The 25,384-nt window shown below is 36.5% G+C and overlaps 1 protein-coding gene across 4 annotated transcripts in view; it reads left to right on the forward strand.

Annotated features, from left to right (window-relative positions):
• The window catches only part of UHRF1BP1L (UHRF1 binding protein 1 like), a 47,542-nt gene that overhangs the window by 17,436 nt on the left and 4,722 nt on the right, over positions 1–25,384 (forward strand). For 2 of the 4 annotated variants that reach the window (XM_041474380.1, XM_041474382.1), the window contains exons 5-18: positions 1,181–1,370; positions 4,321–4,461; positions 4,993–5,163; positions 6,435–6,615; positions 7,974–8,057; positions 10,211–10,393; positions 10,496–10,614; positions 12,388–12,529; positions 13,229–13,422; positions 15,366–16,864; positions 17,344–17,519; positions 18,837–18,973; positions 19,676–19,826; positions 23,791–24,047. In XM_041474380.1, coding sequence (XP_041330314.1) covers positions 1,181–1,370; positions 4,321–4,461; positions 4,993–5,163; positions 6,435–6,615; positions 7,974–8,057; positions 10,211–10,393; positions 10,496–10,614; positions 12,388–12,529; positions 13,229–13,422; positions 15,366–16,864; positions 17,344–17,519; positions 18,837–18,973; positions 19,676–19,826; positions 23,791–24,047 — 3,625 coding nt within the window. The remainder of the gene's footprint in view (positions 1–1,180; positions 1,371–4,320; positions 4,462–4,992; positions 5,164–6,434; positions 6,616–7,973; positions 8,058–10,210; positions 10,394–10,495; positions 10,615–12,387; positions 12,530–13,228; positions 13,423–15,365; positions 16,865–17,343; positions 17,520–18,836; positions 18,974–19,675; positions 19,827–23,790; positions 24,048–25,384) is intronic. The other 2 variants (XM_041474381.1, XM_041474383.1) reach the window with 2 other exon arrangements.

The following is a 25,384-nucleotide window of genomic DNA, read 5'->3' on the forward strand; positions in this document are numbered from 1 at the left end:
AGGGACTCAAAACATTTTTCCGTGGTCACTGGGGCCTGTATACAGAGAAATAAATTTGATGATACAATATTTTTTCTTGTAGTAACTTCTATGCAATGTGTAGAAGTAGTCTGTGGGCCTGTGTGTCTCCTAAGGTACAGCTTGAAAACCGAGGCCATAGAGATGTAGAATGAAAGTTGAAAAAGGAAAAGGAATGACAAACCACACAAGTTTTTTTGGTTTTTTTGGGGTTTTTTTTTTTTTGTTTTTTTTTTTTTTTTTAACAAGCAGGAAAAAAAGCACAAGAAAACAAAAGTGTGGAAGTTTTTAGATGCTAAAATAATATTTAATATTCAATTTTCCATACACTAACCTAAAACATTCAGAACATGTAAGATTTTTATTTAAAAATTATTTACAACAGCTTAATCTTTTTTAATACTGTGGTTTTTTTGGGGTTTTTTTTTGTTGTTTTTTTTTTTTTTTTTAACAAGCAGGAAAAAACCCACAAGAAAACAAAAGTGTGGAAGTTTTTAGATGCTAAAATAATATTTAATATTCAATTTTCCATACACTAACCTAAAACATTCAGAACATGTAAGATTTTTATTTAAAAATTATTTACAACAGCTTAATCTTTTTTAATACTGAAATGCATGTTGATTTGCTCTAGAAGTGTAGCCACCATTTAGGATGCCTTTCTTTATAGAATGAAATAATGCAAATACTTTATACTATTTTGAATATCTGAAAGTTATTATTTTTAATGGACAAAATAATTTGGCTTATAGACATAAATACTAACCGGACTGGATTTGTCAAGTAATTAATTTGACATGAATTACTCCTTATGTATGCATAAAGAAGAGTAGGCTTTCTGCATAATGATGTAGACTGCTTTTTAATGTATGTATAATAACATATAATACATACATCCATGTAATTTGACATCAAAGGATTGTATTAACTGTTATACTTTGTGTAGATTGCTTTTAGTCAAATATATGTTAATTATGTAGAGATGAAGATCACAGAGTGACAGTTGTAAACTACATCAAGTATATTGAGCAAAAGTTGCAAGCTGTAGAACACATTAGTAACTTCATTTATTTTAACATCTGTTTCATAATTTATTTATTCTGTTTAATTTTGTGCCCTTTCACTTGGTTTATATTTAATATGTTGGCATTTCACTTTTCAGTGAATATGGCTTTGCTGAAAAAGTGGTAGAAGGCATTTCAGTTTCTGTCAACTCCATTATAATAAGGATTGGTGCAAAAGCCTTTAATGCTTCATTTGAACTTTCCCAGCTGAGAATATATAGTGTAAATGCAAACTGGGAGCATGCTGACCTTAGATTTACCAGAATACAAGAAGCTCAACGTGGAGAGGTAAATAATAGCTTTTACTAACTTTTTCCCCTTGTTTTTGTGGTAAAGGAGGAAGTTGAATTGCAACCTTTTACGGGGTAGAGAACATGCCATTACTGGGAATGGAGACATTCTGTGCTCAGTAATTTCAGTTGTCCTTTAGGAGCACAAATATCTAAAAATGGTGGAAGTGAGTCAGATCAAAGAGCCAGCGTGGATGCTTAGGCAAGAACAAAGAGCAGGGAAGGCAGGTGTATGGTTTCCCTCTTATGTTCTCCAAGTGAATGACTGTTCTAAAACGCAAACTGAGCCAGACTTGAAGAGTACTGAAAGAACAAAGAACAGTAAATTTAATATGGAAGGATAAGAAGTTGTGCTGGTTTTGTTATTGTTGTTGTTACTAGTAGTAGGAGTAATAATAATAACAACAACAGCAACAGGAATTATATTTTAAAAGTGTTATCTGGTTATTTATTTGCTTGTGAGGGTTTGCCTGATAAGGATTTTCTTTTCTAAAGCAGTTTTAAATGAAATTTTGTCAAGGTCTTCTGTAATTACTTTCTTGGAATACCTAAATAATATGTATATATAAAAAAGTAATAGCAGTAAAGTGTGTATGTTTCTGCTGTCCCAGAGAATAGCACGTGGAAGTGCTAGTTTGATGTACCATTCATTTGCCTTCTCCCAGCTAAGCAAAGTTAAATGTATACTGAGTGCAAGTTGATTCTAAATACTGTATTCAAGGAGACTTATTTTAGCATCATACATCTGGCCAGCTTACTCCAGAGTTAAGGAGTCTGGGAGCTGATTTATATGTAGGGAAAGAAACCCCAAGATAATATCAGTTAAAAATACCACAAAAGTAAGAAATTTAAAACTATTTTTCTGATGGTTTTCCTTTCCTGCAGCTTATCTGTATGCTTATGCTCCCATATTAATGAAGTCTGAATAGGAAGAATTAAAGTTTGACTAGATGGAGTTTTGTATTGGCAGAGTTTTTGATTTTGTGGTTTTTAGGAAGGATTTGATTCTGAACAGTTGACCTGTACACAACAGAGCTTTCCTTTGGAGAGTGTTCGTTTTAGTGCAATTAATAGCAGAAACAAATTTCTAGATATTACAGTGAATGGCTTGTTAGCAGCAAATTGCATGAAAAGGTGAAAAACCAAAACCAGTGCTGTACTTTGAAGATACCATGGGCTGAGCCATATATTTAGGGCATAATTGTTTAGCTTTTCACTGTAGCTACATTCTTAGTATAATAAGGAATCTCCTTACAATACTTTTAGAAGCTTTTGATTACACAGCATCTCCTGTATGAGGAGGATGTGTACTCTGCTTTTCTGCAAAAAGTGATTCAGGATGCTTTGCACTGCACTTTTCATCTTGCTCACTTGATGGAGTGTACCTTCTTTCCAGACACCTGGGTATGTTTTACTTAAGTCTCTGCATATCTTCTCAGGACATATGCTGTAAAGTTTTCAAATTGACAAGAGGAGAATGAGTCAGATGCCAAACTAATTCTTTTGTCTTGCTCTTTACTCATGGCTGATCCTTGTTTCTTCAGAGAGCAATCATAGACTCATGGAATCATTAAGGTTGGAAAAGACCTGCAAGATCATTGAGTCCAACTTTTGACCAAACGTCACCATGCCCACTAAACCATAACACTAAGTGCCATGTCCAGTCATTTCTTGAAACTCTCCAGGGATAGTGACTCTTAACAGTTCCCTAGGCAGCCCATTCCAATGCTTAACAACCCTTCCAGTGAATAAATTCTTCCTCATGTCCCTACTTCAACCTCCCTTGGTGCAGCTTGAGGCCATTTCCTCTTGTTCTGTCGCTAGTCTTGTCTCCTGCCTGGGAGAAGAGACTAGCCCCCATCTTTGTGCAATCTCCCCTCAGGCAGTTGTAGAGAGCAGTAAGGTTACTTCTGAGCCTCCTTTTCTCCAGGCTAAACATGCCTGTCTTCCTCAGATGCTCCTTATAAGACTTGTGCTCCAGACCCTTCACCTTCTCTGGGCATGCTCCAGCTGCCTCCATGTCTGTGCTGAAGTAAACAGCCCAGCACTGAACAGTCACCCTGCCCCCAGCCTCTGGTGTTACCTGCAGTTGTTGTGACCCAGGTGCAGGACCTGGCACCTGGCCTTGTTGAACATCATAACATTGCCCTTGGCCCATCAATCCAAACTGTCCAGATCCCTCTTCAATTCCTTCCTACCCTCCAGCCGATCAACATTTTCCCAGCTTAGTGTTGTCTGTGAACTTACTGAGGGAACTTGATCCCATCATCCAAATCATGCAGGAAGGAGTTTTAGGTAAACTAGAATTACTGGTTTTCCCTATTGATGTCCTGTTTGTTTGATGTTCTCCATGATGTTCCTGCTAGACAGTTGCTCATTTTTCCATATTTGATTTTCAGTGTCCAACTGTACTTGATGCTCTTGTATCACCATTATTCTAACATCTGCTTGCTGTGTCTTCTAGAAATCCATATAGTGGATTCAGAGCTTGTGGGGTCTGCATGGCATGCAGTGTGCTCAATGTTTAACTTTCTCTTTTAATTGAAATAAAACACTCCAAAAAACCCTCTCCTGTCCTGTAGCTTTGCTTCCTCCCCTGCCCTTTTCTTATTTAACATTTTGAAACTAAACTAAACAATAATTTTTTTCCTCTCCCAAAAGCAGCCTAGTATGCATAGCTGTGACCTTTATTTTCTTCTGAATATTTTAAATGCTGCTTGTTACCTTAGCCTGCTTGGAAGTAGCTTAATGTTTCTGTGACAAGCAGGGTGAGGGCTTCCTGACACCTTTAGGTGTCAGGAATACAAGTGAGTTGTATTTGTTCTGTATGGCTCATGTGAGTTTTTGTGTACATATGTACAGATGTATACATACACATGCACAGGGCTAGGTGCAAGTAACTGTCGTATTGCATCAAGGTGTTTTTCTCTTTTTTTCTGTCTTTAAAGGTCTTGACTTTTAAAGAAATCAACTGGCAGATGATCAGAATAGAAGCTGATGCAATCCAGAGTTCTAAGCATGAAATCATGAGTGCTCCAGTTCGACTGATTACTAACCAATCAAAAATTAGGGTCACGCTTAAAAGAAGGGTAAACTTGAAAAGTTTGAAGTCTTATTTTATTTTTTAATTTGTAACTCATGCTCTTAATGCATACATGTACATAGTAAAGATTTTAAATTTAGGCCATATTGAATGTAGAATTACCTGAACTAAATTTATAATAACATGTAACTGGTAAGACTCTAGAGTTTACAAGAAATACTGCAGGCAGGTTTTGAAAATGAAGACCTTATATAGGTCCCATTAATAAAATGGCTGGATCTGCAGAGTTTTGTTCATGATGATGCTCATTGTTTTATCTTTCTAGATTCTGGTAATATTTACACTGCTTACATTTAGAGAAATGCAGCAGTTTAATGTATGATGCATGCCAAATACATAGAGTGAAGCATAAATATACTGTGTCTTAGGTGCTTCTTAATTAGTAAGAGAAATAAGATTTAAAATAAAAAATGTTTGTTATTGCTTTTTGCATGAAGCTTTTATTTACCCCACATATTTAATATAATATAAGAAATATAAGTACTTAGTTCAACTTCTTTACATTTTTATTTTACAGTTAAAAGACTGTAATGTTGTGGCATCCAAACTGGTTCTGATTCTGGATGATTTGCTGTGGGTTTTGACTGATTCCCAATTGAAAGCCATGGTGCAGTATGCCAAATCTCTTAGTGAAGCCATAGAGAAATCAGCAGAACAGAGGAAAAGCTTGGCTTCTGAAACAGCCCAGGTATGAGAATTGATGGTTTCACTGTATCATTATCAGGTGTTCTACAATACAGCACAATGTGGTTAATTGTGTTAATTTATTTTAGAGAATGTTCAGTGACTCATTTTCTTTCAGCTGTATATCTTAAATTATACTGGGAATCATAGTTTTAAATAGTCTTTATTTTGCAAGATATTTTTGTTTTGATGTTAACTGCAGAAAATAAAAGTAGTTCTATTTCTTTATCCATGTACAGAGTATTTAGACTTCTGTATTTACTTACCTCTTTAATGACTGTTTAGTAATTTTTTTCTCCAAATATTTTGTGGCTATGAATTTAAATAATTAAGACACATTAAAGTAACCTTAATGTGTGGGCAGCTATGTTTACTATAATAATTTAAAGTGCTTGTCCAGTTTGTTCTCATGGAACTGAAAAATTAGCTTTTATTAAGAGCTTACCTTTATGCAGCCCTTGTTGGAATATATAGTGTAAACCAATTCTACTTTGAATATATTTCTGCTGGCATATCTGTGCTGTTGATGCTGCATGTAAGTCTTGGTGTTCTTCAGCACATAGAGCAGGCTAGACCAGCTGGGCTTGGTGAGTGTTGAGGGGAGGCACCTCTTCTTGTCTGTGAAGAAGCAGGACAAGTACACTTATAGAAGATAAGTGCTATAAAATAAAACATGATTGATTACTAAGTGCAGTCAGTTGTAGAGAATCTCTTAGAGTAAAGCCAGTATATGTAACAGAGATTTCAGTCCTTTTGCTTGCTCTGATGCCTTATGCAGTGATGTGAAGGTTTAGCCACAGCAGTGGAATGGTTGCCTGCTCTTGAGCAGGGAGGTTCTGATTCTTCAGTGCCCTGTACTTGCATCTCACCTGTTCTCTGACACTGCCACTGACTTATGTTTGACCCTATCATGATGTAGCTTGAGGAACTAAATCAGCAGAAAGGAGCCCACTGTTGGTTTAGTTCCCTGAACAGCTTGCAACAAAAGTTAGAAAAATACCAGTGCTGTGAGTGACAGGGCTATAAGGAAGTGTGAGGAATGGGGAGAATGGGGGGTGCCCTGGCAGTGCAGTACAGTGCACACATCCGTTAGCTCAACTTAGCTTTATTCTAAAACACTAAACTTCAGTATCAGTAATGATCCAAGGGGGAATGCATGTTGTGCAGATTTTTCCTTGTTTCAAATGCCTGTTTTGTGTAAGGAGACAGATACTTATGCTTAAAAGAAACAATAAACAGAAATAAATTCATGTGATTGACTAAATATTTTTTCAGAGCTCTGCCCCTGCACCCAGCTCCCAGCAGGTGAAAGCACACCAGACAACAGCAGCACCTGATCAAAACGATGCAATAGTAAAATTGTTTAATGAATTTGATGTTAAGGAAACTTCTTATCACTTAGTAATTTCCCACTTGGACCTACATATATGTGATGATATCCATTCTAAAGAAAAAGGTAATTTTTTTTAAAGTTGCATGTCTATGAATCATAATCATCTTCAGGGGAGACATTTTGAGGAATACGATAATGAGAAAATAATAATACAATAAAGTCAACAGACTTAAGTTTAGAGGAATAGTTAGAATTGTCTCCAGTGTCTATGGACTCATCTAAAGCTATTTAAATGGCTCTATTAGGACAGCATTTCATTAATAAATATAATTATTTTAGAATAAGTGCAAAACCTAAGAGTGCTAGTAGCTTCTGTGCTTTTTCTGTCTTCTAGGAACTTATTCTGTCAGTCTGATTGTTACTTCTGGGTTTTTTTCTTTTATAAGTTAACTGGGTTATGAAGAATGCAGTGGCAACATTTTTGTGGCTTGAAGGGGTCACTGTACAATCTTTTTCTTTAATACTCTTATAAATGCAAACTAATAAAAGAGCAGTCCTCTTTGTGTTACTAATTTAAACAATTTGATATGGTCTGCAGCACATGGAAAGAATGGAACAAGTGTCCTGTGACCTTAAAGTTTTGTGTGTAAATCTTGTACTGCTTCTCTTTAACAAAAGCCTATTGCATATGGTCACATTTAGAATCAGGAAGAAAGAAAAGGCAAATAAGGGCATTTTTTCATGCCTTTCAAAAGTGATCATAGGGAGTGAGATATTATTATATATCTAGTCACTGAAAATTTTATGGAAACATACAAGGTCTACTGTATTACTAGTCAGTGAAAAATTTATGGAAACATACAAGATCTGCTGAAGAAGAACGTGAAAAATGTAGGGTTTAACAAAAATGCATTTCCTTGGTTAGGAAAGACACATTACAGCAGAGCATAAGGTTCGCTGGCTGGAGACGTATTTCCTTACATGCAGTGTATCTACTGCGGTTGGAATTTATCACTCCTAGAGAGATCTTTTTATTGGTCCTTTATTTTTGGAGTTTAAATTCAGCAGTGGAAAGTCAGAAGAGAAGATTCTCAGAAGACCCCTTCACTGCAATATTTGTCAAATAAAATTGTATAGTATTCTGGAAAGTAAATGTTGACTTCAAAGACTGATCATAATCATATATTCAGTGTAAAAAGTTTTGTTTCAGAAAAACTGCAGTAATGTGTTTTCAAGATGTTTTCTTTTTAGTAGCATTGAAAACAGCACGCAATTTGTAAGTAGTGACTGAGTACAGAATTCTGCAAGCTGATTTTTAGAAACCAGTGAAGACTATCTGAATGAAAATTTTGAGGGAAGATAATGAGGTTGTAAGGAGAGACAGTAAAGGGAAGAAAGTAGGTCTTAGGTGTTTAAAGGAGTATAGCAGCTAACATGCTAAATGCAATGTCTGCAGGGCCAAGCATTGTTTTGTTTTACAGACCCAAACAGACGTGTTACAGGAGGGGCCATGCAGCTTTCCTTCAGCTATTTAACAGTGGATTATTATCCATTTCACAAAGCAGGTATGAAAGCAAGTGCTTTATGAATTACCTGTGACTGTGGCTATCTTGTCTGAAAGCTAAAAAAATTTGTGCATACATGTATACAGCTTGAATAATCATGCTCAAACCATTTGAAATGCACCTTTTTACTTCCTTCCATATGCAAAAGCAAACAACAAAAGCAACAATCTGGGAACCAATTTAATTTCTGTGAATGAGTTGTTTTAGGCCAAATGCTTTTCACTGTTTTGTTTGGTCAACAAAACAGTATTTACACATTTCTGACTTGAAGAGAATTTTCTGTTGACAGAGGAAGGCAGTATTGCATATTGAGAATTCAGTAATTGGATAGCAAGAATCAATCTGTTAGATTTTTTCATATATAGAAAACTATAATTTTTTGTCCATTTCCAAAAAGTGTTTTGCTTTTTACATTATTTTGCTGAACAAGAACCTCAGTGTGTAGAGGCTTAATTGTGTAGCCTTTCGTTAAGCAGTGTTATTAAAAAAAAATTAGCAATTTCCAAAGAAGTGTTTCTTACAAATAAAACATTGCTCATAAATAATTTCCAGTAGAAATCTAAAAATTTTAAAGGGGGATACATTACAGGGCATGTGACAACAAAACAGGATCTGATCATGGCTTCCTAATCAGATGGTCTGGAGCAGAAATCCACAATGTCATCATTCATGTTATTCTGTTCTCTGCTCCCATCCTGTAAACACTCAGTTGACTGGTGATCCATCCCAAGGCTGAGCTTCATCTGTTCACACTGGTCTTGCCCTGCCTGCCCTCTTGTGCTCCCCAAAAGCCCATGTTCATCCCCTGCAGCATTTCAGTTGTGTGTGCTGTCTTGCCACGTGTCTGTGATCCTAATGAGATCACAGCCATGCAGCTGCCTACAGGGATGTGGTTGCCCTGCTCCCACATGCTGCTGCATGTGTTAGTGTTCATGCACTTCAGAGAGGCAATTGCCCAAAGTGGCTTCCCAGAAGGAGTGTTAGAGCTTTCCCCATGGTGTTGCTAACAAAGTCCTGTAGGTCCTTCAGAGCCTGCGTGCATGTGCTTGGAGTAACCCTGTGCTGCTAGCCCTGTTTTGGAGAATCCCAGTGTCATGGGCTTCAGTCTAATGCATCTTTGTCCTTTTGTTCCCTTTCTGGTTTTTTCCCTGTTCCTTTATCTTCTTCCTTAGCTATAAAAATGATAATAACTGACAAAGATATCTGTGAAGAAGGGTGGGGAAAAATGTCATCTCTTGTGATAGGCGCCAGCCTAAAAGTTTATTTAATGCTGCAATATTTGCATTTAGACTTAAAATCACTTTTTTTTTCCAAAATAATTTTCCTATTTTAATAGCAAACATATTTGCTTATCCCCAGTATAAGTATCCGAAAAGTCATTAAGTCCCAAATAAAGTAAATTTTCACATGGTAGTATTTAAAGAGTGATGTACCAGCTGATAGAAGTTATTTGTTATTGCATCCTTATTATTGAACAGGTTAGTAGAATGTCTTTACAGGGACTACTTGAAGATGTCATGACTTCTTTCAGAGGTTTGAGTGCTTGACGAACAGAAACATGTTGGAATTGAAAGCAGGAACAAAAGAATTTCCAGTGGGATTGATTTTTAAGGCTGTGTGTGCTGCAGCACTTCTTGAACTTACCTTGTTGTTTGTGTGCCATAAAGGTGCTAGAGAACCAAGACAAAAAGAATACATTTCTGGAAAGGGACCAGGAACTACTTAGGACACAGTTCTGGCAGGAAAGATAAGCTTGGAAAAAGTGAGCATGAGAACATCATTCTGTTACTTGCTCTCACTTTTTTTTTCAATTGAACATTTTTTTGCATGTTCTCACATATGACATTAATGTGTCGTAAGATTTCTCTGAACTGAAAATACTCAATGATGTTTTGAGTGTTAGTGGTGTTATAAGGCAGCTGGCAATGCTATATTCTGAGTGATTTCGTGAAGTGCTGAGACTTGGAATATGGAATGTATATGGAATATATAACTTCTGTTTTAACGTCTGGTATGACTGCTGTTGTTCTATAATTACAGCATGCAATGAGCTTATAGTTCGAAGAATACTTGTGAAATAGTGGAAACTTGTTATCTTGTTAAAAGCAAAATTTCAAATGAGCTAATATTTTTCCCCTTTATCTTATTTGCAGGAGACAGCTGTGATCACTGGATGCATTATAGTGATGCCACTAAAACCAGAAGTGGATGGGCCAAAGAATTATTAAATGAATTCAAAAGCAATGTTGAATTGCTTAAGCAGGCTGTGAAGGATCAGGTCACAGATTCTCCTCCCAAATCACCACCTGCTGTATCTCCTCAGAACCTACAAACAGGTATTTTGTTTGCATCACTAACTCTCTACTTCCATGAAATATTAAAACTACTAAAAAAAAGACTGTTCTTCTCAATGATTCCATCACTATTCTTTCTTACAGGCAAGGAGCAGATACCAAAAGGAACATCTAGGGCTTCCTCTGTATCTTCCCAACAACCGAAGGGCAAACTGATGTCTAGTCCTATTGTGGTTAGACTTGCAGATTTCAATATATATCAGGTACATTTCTTTAAGTTAGTAAAATTGGGGCAACTCCACCCTTACTGTTATGTAACTGTGGTTTTTAAGGGACAGTGTGAAACCCATTGAAATTAATGAGACTTTCCATTCATTACTGGGGTAGACATTTATGAATCTGCTTCTGCTTTGTTAAAATAATGATCCTATCACAATTAAGTGTTGGATCTAAGTTCTGTTGTTCTCCAAATTATGAATTTGGAATTCAAATTTAATCTTTTCATTGTACTATCTTATGTGCCTAATATTTTAGTATGTGGTTTTGTATATTATGCTTTTCTTATTGTTATATTTTTCAAAGTACATTAAAACTATTAAGAGGTTTTATTAAGTTTTTAAAATCTTTTTCCAGCCACTCCCTTTCCAGTGATATTTTGAGCAGACACTTTTACCATTTCCATCCCCCTCCCCTTTATTAGAATGAACAATAACTTTGTTTTAGTTTCTGGTTGTGGTCCAGATTGACTGTTCTGAGGCAAGTGAAATAGGGAAGGAGTGTGTCTCCATTAGGCAGAGTTGTAGTGGTATGTGAGGATCTACTCTTAAATTTCAAGTCCTAACAAAAATGTTTAGTGTGTGCCCTTTGTCACTGTGATTTCTGCTTGCTCTTTTTCCAATTGCCAACACTTTCCTGCCATATCACTACTTGATGTTGTGGGAGATTGCAGATTGCTGCTGGGAGTCTTCATCTGGATCTGAAGTGGTTTTATACTACTGTTTTGTACTGTTCATGTTTTCATTTGCCTTCTGCTCTTGTCTCCTCCTCTCTACACAAACACATTTTCAGTTTTTAAATTGCCATTATTTCCATGCAATTTCCTAAAAGCTATTTTTCTAAATAGGTAATTTTACTTGAATTTTTGTATCTGTTAATGCAGATATGTTTGCCTCTTGAAAACAGCTACATAAAGTGAAGCAGGCTTATAAAGGTCATGTATTCATTATTTCCAGAGAAATTCTAGCAGACATCATCATATATTCAATATTAATACATTGGGTAATTTCAAACTAGCAGTTTGACCTACTAACTATTGAATGGAAGAGCTTTGTTTTATCAACATACTTTTTAAACTAGGATGCATTCAATGAAATTTAAGGTCAAATATATATCAAATGTTGATTTCTTATTTGTTTTATAATTTACATTGTAAGGAAACAGAAATGGAGATTACTGTTCCATAGCATCTTGATTCTCCCGTGAAGCAGACCTTCAGGCATATCCAAACATACACATCTCTGCCAGGTGCACGCTGAACACCTTGCTTCACGCACAGTTTGAGAGTCAGCCTGTGTACTGGAATTTGTTCTTATGACAATACAAGAGCTACCTAATGTGTGTAATAAACTTATCTAGCTTATCTATCCCTTATCTAGACCAGACTGTATGGAAATACACTCCATCCAAGCATAAAGGCTTAAACAGTAGCTGTAGTATTTGCAATAAGGAATCAGATCATTCTAGGCTTCTGCTGGACACCTTTGAAAGTGACCTGCTGCCTCTTGCCTTGTATGAAGGAAGGGGATCTGGTACCTTTAAAAGAGTTTTCTTGTGAAACTCTTCTCTGCAAGTCATTTCTGCTTCAAGGCAGTTAAGTGTCACTGTTGGTCAGCACTTTGTGTTGTGTGTGTTGCTTGAGGGCCTACACCCAAGAGCAGTGGAATGTTACCTTACTAGGACAGTACGATGGAACTACAAATGCTTAATCATTCATAGAAATGTAATGTTTTAATGAAATAATCTTTTATCATTTACAGGTTTCAACAGCAGACCAGTGTCGTTCTTCCCCTAAAGCTCTGATCTCTTGCAATAAAAAGTCACTTTATCTTCCACCAGAAATGCCAGCCATTCATATTGAATTCACTGAATATTACTACCCAGATGGAAAGGACTTTCCTAGTAAGACTTTTTTTTTTTATTACTGATGCATAAATTTTGTGTGTTACTTTCACCTTTGTGAAGCTTAAAGCTTGGAAATAGGTAATGGCTTTCTAAAATAGATAGAGCACAAGACTGCTCCATTTGCACAGTGCTTGCTCCTGCAAATTCCTATTAATACTGTTTTTTATAAACATAGTTGTTCAGTGTGAAAATACTGGCAGTGTTTTTACTGGCACATGAATTATTCATTCTCCACTATCCACATATTGTTTCTGCAATTTCACTGTCTGACTACATAAAAGAGCTCAAACGATTGCAACAATACCTAAAATGCAATGAAGAGCTGCTGGAGTTATTTGTAGGAATATGTTCTGTGGCTGGTCTTGTTTTATATACAGAAATGTTAGTGGATTTCTTGGGGATGGAACTTGAGGACAGCAAATTTCCTCTATAATGAGAATTTCTCCCCACTTCTTCAGACTTAATTCTATTCTTCGTATTTTACACTCAAAAATTCTGTTACTTTCTTGGAGTGAGAGAAAGAAGCATCGCTTCAGGCATCCCCTAACAATTAATTCTTCTTGAGACCAAAGGACTGGGTTTCTGTTCTTTCTCTGATGAAAAGTACTGGTGAAAATGTAAGTTTGCAATCATTTAAAAACCCAACCCATAAACATTTTACTTATTCTCATGGTTTCATTTTTTTTTCTCTTTTAGTTCCATGTCCAAATTTGTATGGTCAGCTGAATGCTTTACAGTTCACTCTGGATCAGAGAAGTATTCTTTGGCTAAACCAGTTTGTGTTGGATTTGAAACAGAGTCTTATTCAGTTCATGGCCATGTACAAGTTAAATGACAATTCAAAATCAGATGAACATGTTGATGTGAGAGTGGATGGACTAATGATAAAGGTATGCTGTCATTGAGTAGGGTTTTTTTGGTTTCTTGGAAGAATATTTTTTTTATTCTCACACAAATACCTACATGAATGAAAAAACACTTCTCTAAAAAACTCTGCAGAATATGATTGTTTGAAGACAGACATCTTGTTTCCTGTTCTTCTTCATCCATGTCCTGGTATTTTAGTTTGGGTATTTTGGTTTTGTCTTCAAGACCTGAGTGGGAATGCTAACTAATTATTTCCCTGTGGTCAATGAACTTTACATAGCAGAGCTAAAAAGAAATTGAGCACTAAAGTAAAAAAAACAAGTGAAAAATTAATATTTGTACTCTATGTCAATGCAAAGGTCCTCCCTTGTTCCTCTGGTTGTATTCTATCAAAGCTCTTTTGTCTTGTTGGTGAATGCTCTAGAGTAAAGAAAGCAGTTCATCTGAAGGTTTATTTCCTTCTCCAAAACCCATTCTCACCATTTTCTGTTTCATGCTGGCTGTTGGTGTAGTTCAGGTACATGAGTTCTCTGTATGCTTATTCCAGAGGAGTGATGCTTGTTAATCCAGCTGAATATCAAATTTTTGCTTCCCTTGTCTTTCCTTCTTTGTAAAAAAAGGATTATTGAGCAGATAAATTTCCCACCCATCCCGTGTTTGCTTTGAGTGTTTCATTGTATGGTTTCCAAGGTTCAGAGGTGAACAAAATTAGTCTCTTCAGTGGTGCCCACAGGAGATGTTCCAAGGACTCTAAAAAGTCAGCATATGGAGGGATGGTTATCTTTCTAAGCTCTTGCTACATCCTTAATGGAACTTTACAAGGACATGGTTTCTACTGAATAGAAACAGTTATTAAGAGCAAACAACTGGAAATCTGCAAATGTAGATTAATCTGATATTGAATTATTATATGGGAATAGCCTACTAAACTATGAGAGGATAAAAGTATTCTTACATCCCTCAAACCTTGATTCATAATAATGTCACCCTGTATTAACAGCATTATTTTTGTTCAAGCAAATGATGAATTGATGTTTACATATCATATGGTTAATTATTTTATTTAGGTTTTCTTTTCTGAGTCTTGTATTTAAATGAAGAAGCTTCATAACCCCCATCTTTGTGTCTTTAGGGATGATTTTTTACTCCTACTTTCTAGATTCAGAATAGAGATATTGTGATAGAAGGCAGTGTCACTGATAATAGCAAAACTAGAGTGGCCAAGGCTCATGTTAACAATTTAAGATTCAGGATTTGGCATAAAATAAGTTTACTTTAAAATGTGCACTGAAAATACACAAGTTAATTACAGTGTGCTGAACTATTTTTTGTTCTTTAGGAGTTGAGGTATATTACTATTTTTCTGGTGAAACAAATGTATTATTTTTATCAGATAATTGTCAAAAATACCTGATCTGTATTCTTAAATGTTAAGAATATTAGCTGCATTGGTACATCTAACTGTTTGCTTGTATCTTAACAAAGAAATAAAATACTGTATGGTGAAAAACCCTATCTGACATGCCAGATTGAACTCCAAATTATAATTCTCTGTTTCTCAAAGCTGTAAATTTTGGAAACACTTTAAGAAATGTTCTACCAAGCTGCTCTTGAGTTGAGGAAATGAGCCACTTCAGCCAATATAGCTGAACTAAATTTAAGACCTTCAGATAAGAAAAGCCTAAGACCCTTATGTTTTTGTGCAAATATTGATGAAAAGCCTGAGACCCTTATGTTTCTGTACAAATATTGATGCCACAGCATTCTTCTTAAAAATGAGAGAGAACATAAATCATAGTCTGTGAGCCCGACTTATCCCTGTTCTGTTTCACTGTACTTGATTTCTCATAAAACTGTAATTATAATCTTTTGTATCAGCTGTCATGGCTATTATTTGGTTTCTTTAATTGTATACCTTGTTAATCTACATATTTTTAACTAGAAAAAATGTATTTCTCCCTTGCAGATCATCATCCCATTTGAAAACAAACCTGAAATTCATAAAGATCAGCCTCGTGCACTTTCCATTCAAAGTTCAGAGATGATTGCTACGAATACCAGATGCTCACCGAACTGCAGACACTCTGATCTAGAAGCTTTGTTTCAGAACTTCAAGGACTCCGAATTTTTTAGCAGAAATTTCACCAATTTTCCTAAGTCCCCTAAAAATTTTAATCTTTTACATCCAATCTTCCAGAGACATGCTCACGAACAAGATACCAAAATGCATGATGTCTATAAAGGTTATGTCATTCCAGAATTGAATAAATGTGCACTAAAGACATCTGCAGCTACTGATGTTTGGGCCATGCATTTTTCCCAGTTTTGGATAGATTACGAAGGAACGAAAAGTGGGAAAGGCCGGCCAATAAGCTTTGTGGACTCTTTCCCGCTTTCACTTTGGATTTGCCAGCCAATAAGATTTGCAAAGTCACAAAAAGAGCTTGTATCCCGCAATCAGACAGCTTTGAACATTCCAAAAAGTGAATCTAGTGATCTCTCTAATAGATTGCAACGTAAGAAACTTCTGAAGGAGTATTACAGCAGTGAATCAGAACCCTCGACCAATGGCATTCAAATGTCTGAGACTTCAGGAGTGCTTTCTGAAAGCTCTTCCTCTGATGCAGATGTACATGTTCTTGTCCATGTTCAAAAACATGTAAGCGTGCAGATCAATCACTACCAGTATCTTTTTTTGCTGTTTCTCCATGAATCTCTTGTATTGCTCCTGGAAAACTTAAGGAAGGACGTAGAGGCAGTGACAGGAAAACCTGCAAAGCAAACAGATGTCTGCATTGGGATTCTACTGAAAAGTGCAGAAGTAGCCTTACTGCTCCATCCAGTGACTCAGGGAAACTCTTGTAAATCTTCTGTTGAGGAAAAAGGAAGTCCCATGGCATCAGAACTCTCCCCTGTGGGAAATGGGGAAACTCTTACTTCAGAGAGTAAATTAGTTGGTAGTAAGATAGTGGAAGCCGGTATTACTAATTTTGGTTATGTAAATGACTGCAAGCCTCTGAATGCTGAAGTTAATAAAGGAATTTTAATAGATCCTCTTTTGTTTAAATCAGACAGTAATATGGATTTTCAGAAAGCAATGTCATTTTCCGATGATGCATCAGATAAAGGTTTGGGAGATACAAGTGAAGGAGGAAGCAGTGGACTTTTTAGTAGAAGTGATTCAGAAGAGGTCTGTGGACCTCTAAGTGAGAAAAGTAGTTTGAATCCTAGGGATTCGGTGTCCATTCTAAATAAGAGAGAAGATTCTACTGAATTTTTCATTGATAAGGAGGATGACAGAAACATATTCTCAAATAAGTTAAATGAACAGGAAGGCACAACTGAAGGCTGTCCTAACCAAGTCGCTGACTTGGAAACAGAAACTGCCTTAGAATCTGAAGAACTTGAAATCAACAAAGACAAAGTGGCTTCAGTTAAAATGTTTTCATCCCAGTCTTCTTCAAGGTATAGAAAATTAATACTAAAACAGTTTTCCTACTCTTTGAAAATATTTAGAAATCTTGTTGACTACAGACTTCTAGTACTTTCAGCAGTCAGGAAGGGAACATCTTAAGAGTTGGACTCTGTGGTCCTTCCAACTCAGACTGTTCTGTGATTCTGTGTTCTAGCAGATTAAAATTTTTAAAGCATGCAAAAAGTTATGCAGTATCCAGCATCCAGTGAAAGTTAAAATGAAGTGTTAGTTAATTGATTTAAACTATTTACTTTTAGCTTAAATGTTAGTAAATATGTATTGAGAGAAGTATTGGCATAAATACCTAGATGAATATATGATGTTTCTACATTTACTTCTTCTTGTCAAAGGATTATTGAATAATCAGACTTTCATTTATATCTTGCTTGGTTTAGAGGAATTTTTAAAGTAACTGCTATGTATTATTTAATTTAAATAATTATTTCCTCATATCTTTATATTTTAAAAGTGCTAAGCCTAAGGAACGCTGCTCGTCCAACCTCCCTGCATTCTCTGTTTCTTACAAAAATATGAAGAGAAGTCCATCACAAGTCTCTCTGGATACCATCTCTATTGATAGTATGATGCTAGAGGATCATTTGATAGAGAGTGATGGAAGTGATAGTCAAAGCTTTCTGGAGAAAGGTAAACAGGTTTAATAAAATATTTTTAAGCAATACATGAAAATGTTGTTAGTTATTAAAGTCATGCTCAAAAGGATTCTAGTCCAGCAAATCCTGCATACTTTACAAGACTATTTCTGTTACCTTCACCAGTAATATCAAGTGTATTCAGCATATATAATTTCAGGGGAAAGCAATAATGTGCACTACTTAAGCAGCACTATTTAATTTTAACACTGCTTAATTTTCCTGCCTTAAGGAAAGTAAGAGCATTCAAGTGCTGTGTTGCAAATCTGAATTAGGCAGAACTTATTCCTTGCTATGCTTGAAAGCAGCTGCTTTGACTGCAATACTTACAGGTTGGAGCCTGAATCAGTGTTACACTTGAAGTGGTAAAGAAGCTTTCATTTTAGAAGGGGATGAAAAAGAAACGAGTTTTCACTAGTGCTCATCATCCTAATTACCAGTCAGATAAGTTTGGTAGTCTCCTTGCAGCTCATCCCTCAAGGATTATTTCCCTAGTATTGACTGTGTAATAGCAGGTATTTGTCCAATTTTTGCTCATCTGTGTATATACTGATGAAATAATTTTCCCATGTCAGGGAATAGAGAAAGAAGACCTTATTGCTACCTCTTTTCTGATAATTCTAATTTGCATAAGACTGGTTTTTTTTCTGTAGCATTTCTCTTCAGTCTAGAGAAATAATGAGAAGACTGCTTCGCTTGCAAGCCTGTTATATATTTGAATTGTAGGAGTATTCCTCTATGTGCTTATGTGGGAGTATGCCATGAAATACATTTTCCATTTTAAATAACCTTTATTTGTCTTTTTAGCTTGTTAAACAATATTTAACTGCAGATTAAGTATCTATGCCTTCCAGTTGTCAAGGAAACACTATCATGATTATGACTGCTCTAATGAAAATATATGTAGCTTATTTCTCTAAACATACAAGCATCTGCTCTAAAGGCACTGTGCAGTATTTTAGATACACAACTTGGAATTTTTTTTTCCAGCTGCCTCACATTTATATTATTTGATGTGGAAGACTAAAAAATGCCTTCACAGTTTTTTTTAACAATGCATGTAGAGAGCTGTATTGCTTTTGTCACTATATCCTGCTTTACTTTTGATTAGTATCTAGAACTTGGAACTCTCTGTAAGAGGAATGGATTTGGCAGTTCAGTCATAAATGTTTGTTTAATAAGCCACTCAACTCATATTGAAAAATGAGTAAATGTGTGCATTCACTAATAGACACTGACTTTATTCTTAATGTAGGAGTGATTGAGATTATGCTGTGCTAACTTTGCCTTTTTTCTGATGTGTTTTTGGAAGGTATTACAGCCATAAACTATCAAAGCCCATCAGAAAATGTCCATGACGGAGGCACAGTGATGGAGAATTGTGATGGGTCATCTCCAGATGCCATGAGTGCTGCTTCAGAAAATGCCCATGAGACTAGTGAAGAAATGGTAATATTATTGTATTCCATTAGAATACATAATTATGTAAATTAAACTTTAAAGCACAACTAAAATGTCTCATTTTAGAGGTGATTTTTTGAGTCATTGGAAAAATGAATCCAAAATATTAGTAATGATGATGGATACATATCTTCTGATACCAAAACTGAGTTAAAACTGGCTTCTACTTATTTTTTAAACATACTGGAACCCAGTAAATAGAGAAAAAGAGCCGACTACTATACAGATAGCCAAAGTTTGGTAGCCTATCCTAGCTTTTTAACCTGGTTTGATTCAACACTGCAAGTGCTTGGTTGTGCTTATGATATGCATACAGTTGAATGCAGTTGTAGGTAGCGTCAGATACCTGATATGTCAGGTATCACATAGGTCATGTGCTTGTCTGTCATAAGGAAACTCTGTCTCACTTCCATGGCTTTTCTAGCCAGTTCTGAATTGGCATCAGTAGGGTATAAATACAAGTGTCTGTCTTCAGACAGGCTGTTGAGCAATCCATTATGAAGCCAATGTGTACAAAAAGAAAATAATAAAATAATGAGAAAACATTTTGCTTCTCTGTGAGCAAGGGTTTTCAATTCAAAGGGTTGTTTTCCTTTTGTGATGGAAAAGGTTTAGACGTACCTTACAAATAATAATCACTGTAAAATCATTTTATAATCTTATATTATTTTATCTGGATTTTGTTCACAGATGTCTGTTGTGGTTTTTCAAGTATTTGGTGTTAATGGTGAAATTGACATCAGAGGAGAAGACACAGAAATATGCTTACAGGTCAACCAAGTGATACCAAACCAACTAGGAAATATTGGTGTTCGACAGTATCTGTGCAACAGAACTGTTGGTAAGAACTAAAAATTCAGTGCGTTGAAATTGAAGCTGGAAATATTTGTTCTAAGTAAATAAAAATGCAAACACAGTTTTATGTTAGACTAGCATCTCTTTTATGCTAGTTTAGAACTCTAATTTCTTTCTTCATTGCCATACATTAAAAAGGAAGAATAAATAAATGGAACTGTGTATGATCATGTGGGTAAAAAGGTGCATTGCATTGAATTCTGGTCATTAGATTGCTTTTTTGAAAATGAAGTAAGCTGCATTACGTGCTGGTTTTGGCTGGGGTAGAATTAATTGTCTTCATAGTGAGTGGTATGGGGCTATGTTCTTGGATTTTGTTTTCTGTATTAAACTGTCTTTGTCTTAAGCCACAAGTTTTCTTGCTTTTACCCTTCCAGTTCTCTCCCCGATCCCACTGATGGGGGGTGAGTGAGAGGCTGTGTGGGGCCTGGCTGCTGGCAGGGTGGAACCAGGACACATTGCATTGTGTTACTGTTTCGTGAAGATGGAACTCCTTATGACTCTAATAGTACTTTGCTTTATGTACCTTCTTTTGAAGGAATGTTTCTTTTTTTCAAGATCAGTTTCTCTAGATTAAATGACACACACAGTTGAAACCGGCTTATAATGTGTGGTTTAATAAAACTTTAAAAATTTCCTCTGATAGGAAATATGAGCTTTAAAGACAGACGACTGTTTTTAGTTTGGTTTGGGTTGGGGTTTTTTGTTGTTTTGGTTTTTTGGGAGTTTTGTTGGTTGGTTGTTTTTGGGTTTTTTAAGCTTAATACAAAGAATGTAGTTTCATGCCAAATATTTGCACAGCGAGATCAACCAGTGTCTTGTCAGAGCTGTTCTTGGGCATGAGTACAATATATACACACTTTGCCAGAAAAACCAAGGTGTCATGGATGAGGTGTTTTCCTTGGCATGATGTATTGGTGTGGCAGCTCATGTCATGCTTTGCTTCCCTCTGCCAGCCTTCTACATGGATTGCTAGATGTAAACTCTGTTGCACTATAGGGTTTTTGGGGCAGGTCTCTGACACACCTGCTTCTGGTTCAGTGCCTTTCCAAGGAAATAGCTATAGCAGCTGTTGGCTGCCATTTCCTTATTCCAGCCTTCTATCAGCATGGCTTTTGTACAGGAGGTGCTTCAGCTTCAGAGGTGGTACAACCTCTGATCCCCTGGCTAAAGAACACATTTGCTGGTAAGCTGAGCCACTGCCAGCAGCTGCTGCCTGAGCAGCTGTTGCATGATGTTGTAGTCAAGCATCTGAAGGCTAGGAGAAGATCCAGCAGGGAGGAGTCATGGCTGACCTTCAGTTCATACAGCAGGCAAATTGACTTCTGGTTATCTGCCATATCCTCTGTAAAAGCTGGAGGGAGTAAATAACATGAACATGCCACCTTCCTGCTCTTGTTTGTATCTACAACTAGAGCCTATGATAATGATAATGCTTCTCAGCTGATAATGAGAGGCTTGTGCACTGTTTAATTATTCTGTGGATAGAAAGGGTATAGCATGATTGGAATCTCCAAATACTTCCACTTTATATCTCTTCCTTTCTCTTTCTGGCAGGTACCTGAATGGGTGAGCCAACACTTTTTTTGGTTTTTTACACATTGCCGGTCACTCCTATTCTGTAATATACGTCTTCTCTCCACTGATCTTTTCACTTCACTGTGATTTCTGTACTGTCAGGAATCTTCTGCTGCTGCTTCCTGTGTCCCATATTCATTTCTATTAGAACTAAAAGAGAAAAAGTTTGGAAAAAGCTTGAGAATCAGATCAAAAGAGACTGTTTAAAAGAGTTAATAGTAACAAAATACAACTAAAAGAACAGGTGAGCAAATGTGTACGATAATATCCCAATAAAAGCAACCTCCCTCTTCAAGACCTTTAATGAAACTTTCTCAAGTGCTGCATTAACAATTGAAACCAGTAATCTGAGGAACCATGCAATGCAGTGAATACTCAACTTATAATTACAGTCTACAAGATGTTCTGGATGAAAATAACCATTTAAAATCTACTGTACTGTTAATGCAGTAGGTGTAAAAAGGGAAGAATGTGGCTAAAAGTGGGACTAAGTTGAGGGCTACATGGCAGCTGTGCAATTCCCTGCAGGCTGGATGCAGGACTGCAACTTTATCTGATCTTGCCCGGCAGCAAAACCAAAAGAAGGAGGGATGGAGTATGGCAGAAGTATTGTGGGAGGGCTGTGCTTTTACTGAGATCTTACCACGCTGAACCTGCTTGTTAAAAGGCGAAAGCAGTTCACAGCAGCTTCCAAATTTTGCAATGCATTTTTTACTCCATCTGCCCCTTTCAGGTATCTGCAAGATAACTGAAATTGACTCAAGGCTGAGACTGAATGTGTGTTCTTTTCCTCTGCTCTTTTTCTGTACTTTAGGTCCTTCCAGCAATGATGCAGGCACTCTTTTCAGGTGCAGAAATACTTAAGGCACCTACTGCTTATTTCTTTATCTATATGTGTGGGAAGTATATTGATCCTTGAGGGAAACAAAGTTTCCCAAACCAGTTGGAGAGATTCACTGAACAGAGTGGTCATTATTCTTCTGTCTGGAGAGTGTCCCTTCTTTTCCTGGGCTGCTGGTAGTTTATTCAATTTTGTCTGGACTGAGCCTAAAAAGATAGTTGATACTTGCAGTATGGTTTTGGTTGGTTGCTTGGTTTCTGGGGTGGGTTTTTGTGGGGAAGGGGAATATGAGATTTAGCACTTCTTAAACATTGGAAAGATGGAAGGATGGAGTCATGGCTGTCAGTGTTGTGGAAACCTCTATTCACAGAGGTAACAGAGGGAGAGATTCTTGTTCACAGCAGAGGCTGAAGACTCTCATGTGCGTCTTGTCGTTGGTCTTTATCGGCCCAGATCAACAGTATGTCCATCTACCCTGACACTAGTGCCAGTAGATAAGGGCACAGGTCCTGACTCTGCTGCTGTGCCAGGTCATCCATGAACCTCCACACTATACAGGAAGAGGAACCCAATTAATGTACAAATAGGAAAGCAAATCAATTACGTTGTCAGGCTGCTGTAGCTCTAGGCAGTGTCTGATGCATGATGAATTGACATAATGCGGTTGATTTTGATTTTTCTTGAGTTTCTTTCTTGAGGTATCTTTCACCTTTCAATGCTTGTTTTTTCTGTTACTGTGATTGTGCTTCTTGTCGTAATTTCTGTAAGTCAGCCATCATAGTGATGACATGACTTGAGAATCCCATGGGGTAACTATTTTATACAAAAAATGATTACTGCTCACTGCCCCCCTGTCCACCCCGCAATCTGGTTACCTTAAAATTTTAATTTAGTTTACTTTAGTTTAGTTTATTATGGTTTTTAGGCTGAATGTTGTAATTGTCCTTAAACAATTAAAGATAAAATTAAAGATGATTAAAGATAGGGAAATTAGCAAGAAAGTGCCAGAGTTTTTTAATGCTCAAGTCTATTGCCAATCAAGTAATGCATATGTGGTCATATTCTCTATCTTGCTGCATTGCTGTTTATGGTTCCTAAGTCAGGAAGTTCAGCCTTCCCAAGAAAATACCTGCTCTCCTCAGAGAGTGAAGTGGCTTTAATGTTTTTCTGAATTGGAATTTAACAGCTTAGTGGAAAAGTATGCAAAATTATGCAAAATAGTTGGTTATCCATCGTCAAGGCACCAAGGAAACAATTTTTTTTTGTAGATGGTGATACTTCTGCATTGTCTTTTCTCTTGTCACAGTGAGGTACTAGCCCTTATATGTACTCTTTATTTTTGTACTTTGAAGTGCTATACTTAGAAATTTGCTCTGAAGTTCTGTATTTGCAACACTGCCTTTTATGAATAATAACTCTATGGTACCTTTTGGAAAATCAGTTGGACAATAGAGGCGGAAATAATTACATCATAATTGATTTTCTGTACACTGCAAAATTTTAATGCAAATTTGTTTTCTTTTTGCAACAGGTTCTGACTGTAAATCTGTGGCTGGACCTGTTAATTCATCACCTGAGATTAGTCTGAGATGGGAAAGCGGGCCTAGTGCTGTTGTACATTCCCTGCTAGCTGTAAAAAATGGGTTTCTTCAGTGTCATGTGGAGAACTTCAGTGCTGAATTTCTAACATCTTCTCTCACAAACATTCAGCATTTTCTAGAAGATGAAACTGTCGCAGAAGTGATGCCTATGAAGATAAAAGTTTCTAATGCAAGGATTAATTTAAAAGTATGTTAACAATGAGATACTTGGCTGCTCCAAAAAAAATTGTGTTCTTGTTTCTTTGATGATAAACTACTAATCTGGATACAGTTAACTTCAAAGAAACTACTGTCATACTCTGAAAGGTCTTTAGATAACACTAAAACAATTTTAATATCCATAGATTTGGTTAGCTCTGTGGTATGGCTGGAGGGGAATTTTCTGCATGAACAAGCTATTTGTATTAATTAATATTTTATACTTTTTCCCCCTTCTCCCAAATCTTTCTTGTAGAGTGATGGTGTCTGGGAATTTTATATGTAAGGTTCTAGAGGCACAATGTGGGTTTTTCTGGTTGGGCTTTTTTGCTTAGCAAAGGATATGGTTTTCTAATTACAAACAGTGGATTTTAAAGGTTATTTCTCTCTCCTAGCTGGAGGGTTGTTCTTGCAATGAAAGTTCTGTACAAACTAAGGAGAAAGGTTATTGAATTCCAGTACAAACCACTTGAACACAATCCAAATTTCATGTTCTTCTAGAAACAGATACTGAACAGTGGAAGCATTTTTCACCACCATATCTTAAAATAGTAATATTAAGAGGACACTTCTGCTCAAGTCTCCTAGGGGACTTTCTTTCAGACATTTAAAAAAGATGGTGAGTTCTGTGCTGCACAACCACTGATTATAAAGAACAGTTTTTTGGGGGATGTAGAACAACAGAAAAACAAACATAAAGATAATGACTACAAACATTTTTTGGGGGATGTAGAACAACAGAAAAACAAACAAACATAAAGATAATTGCTTTGGACAGTAATAATCACCCATGCAAACTCTGAACAAGGTGAAGATTGGAAGACCAGCTCCAGTTTTACATCTGGGGCTAAGGTCTTGAGTCTGCCAAGGTCATTATTGACTGGAAAGGCAATTGTCTTGTGTTCTAGTCAAAATGCATCAGTATTCCTTCCCTCAGTGATACAACCCTTCTATCCCCTGAGGATCTTTGGGTACTCCTAGAGTTGTTCCTCCTCTACAGGATTAGCCCAAGCATTTTCTGTAAGAGCTGTGAATCTGTTCCTCAGATTTCAGTGGATCACAAACATGAATGCCCAAATGCAAACAGCAAAACCTTTACACATAATCACTTGCATTTAAAACCAGGATTGTGCTGGTTTATTGGCAAGAAGGAAGACTTAAGGAAAGTGTTCTTGAGAAAGCAGCTGCTTGAGATGGAGAAGGTACAAACTGGCAACAAGATTCTACTTGACAGCAAAAGCACCAAAGTGCTCACTCAGCAGTGCACACAAGTCATGGTGAAGTTACTCATGATGGTTGACAAACTGCAGATTTGACATAGAGATA

The sequence above is a fragment of the Pyrgilauda ruficollis genome, unplaced genomic scaffold, assembly GCF_017590135.1.
Source record: "Pyrgilauda ruficollis isolate IOZ18807 unplaced genomic scaffold, ASM1759013v1 scaffold32, whole genome shotgun sequence".
NCBI lineage: Eukaryota > Metazoa > Chordata > Aves > Passeriformes > Passeridae > Pyrgilauda > Pyrgilauda ruficollis.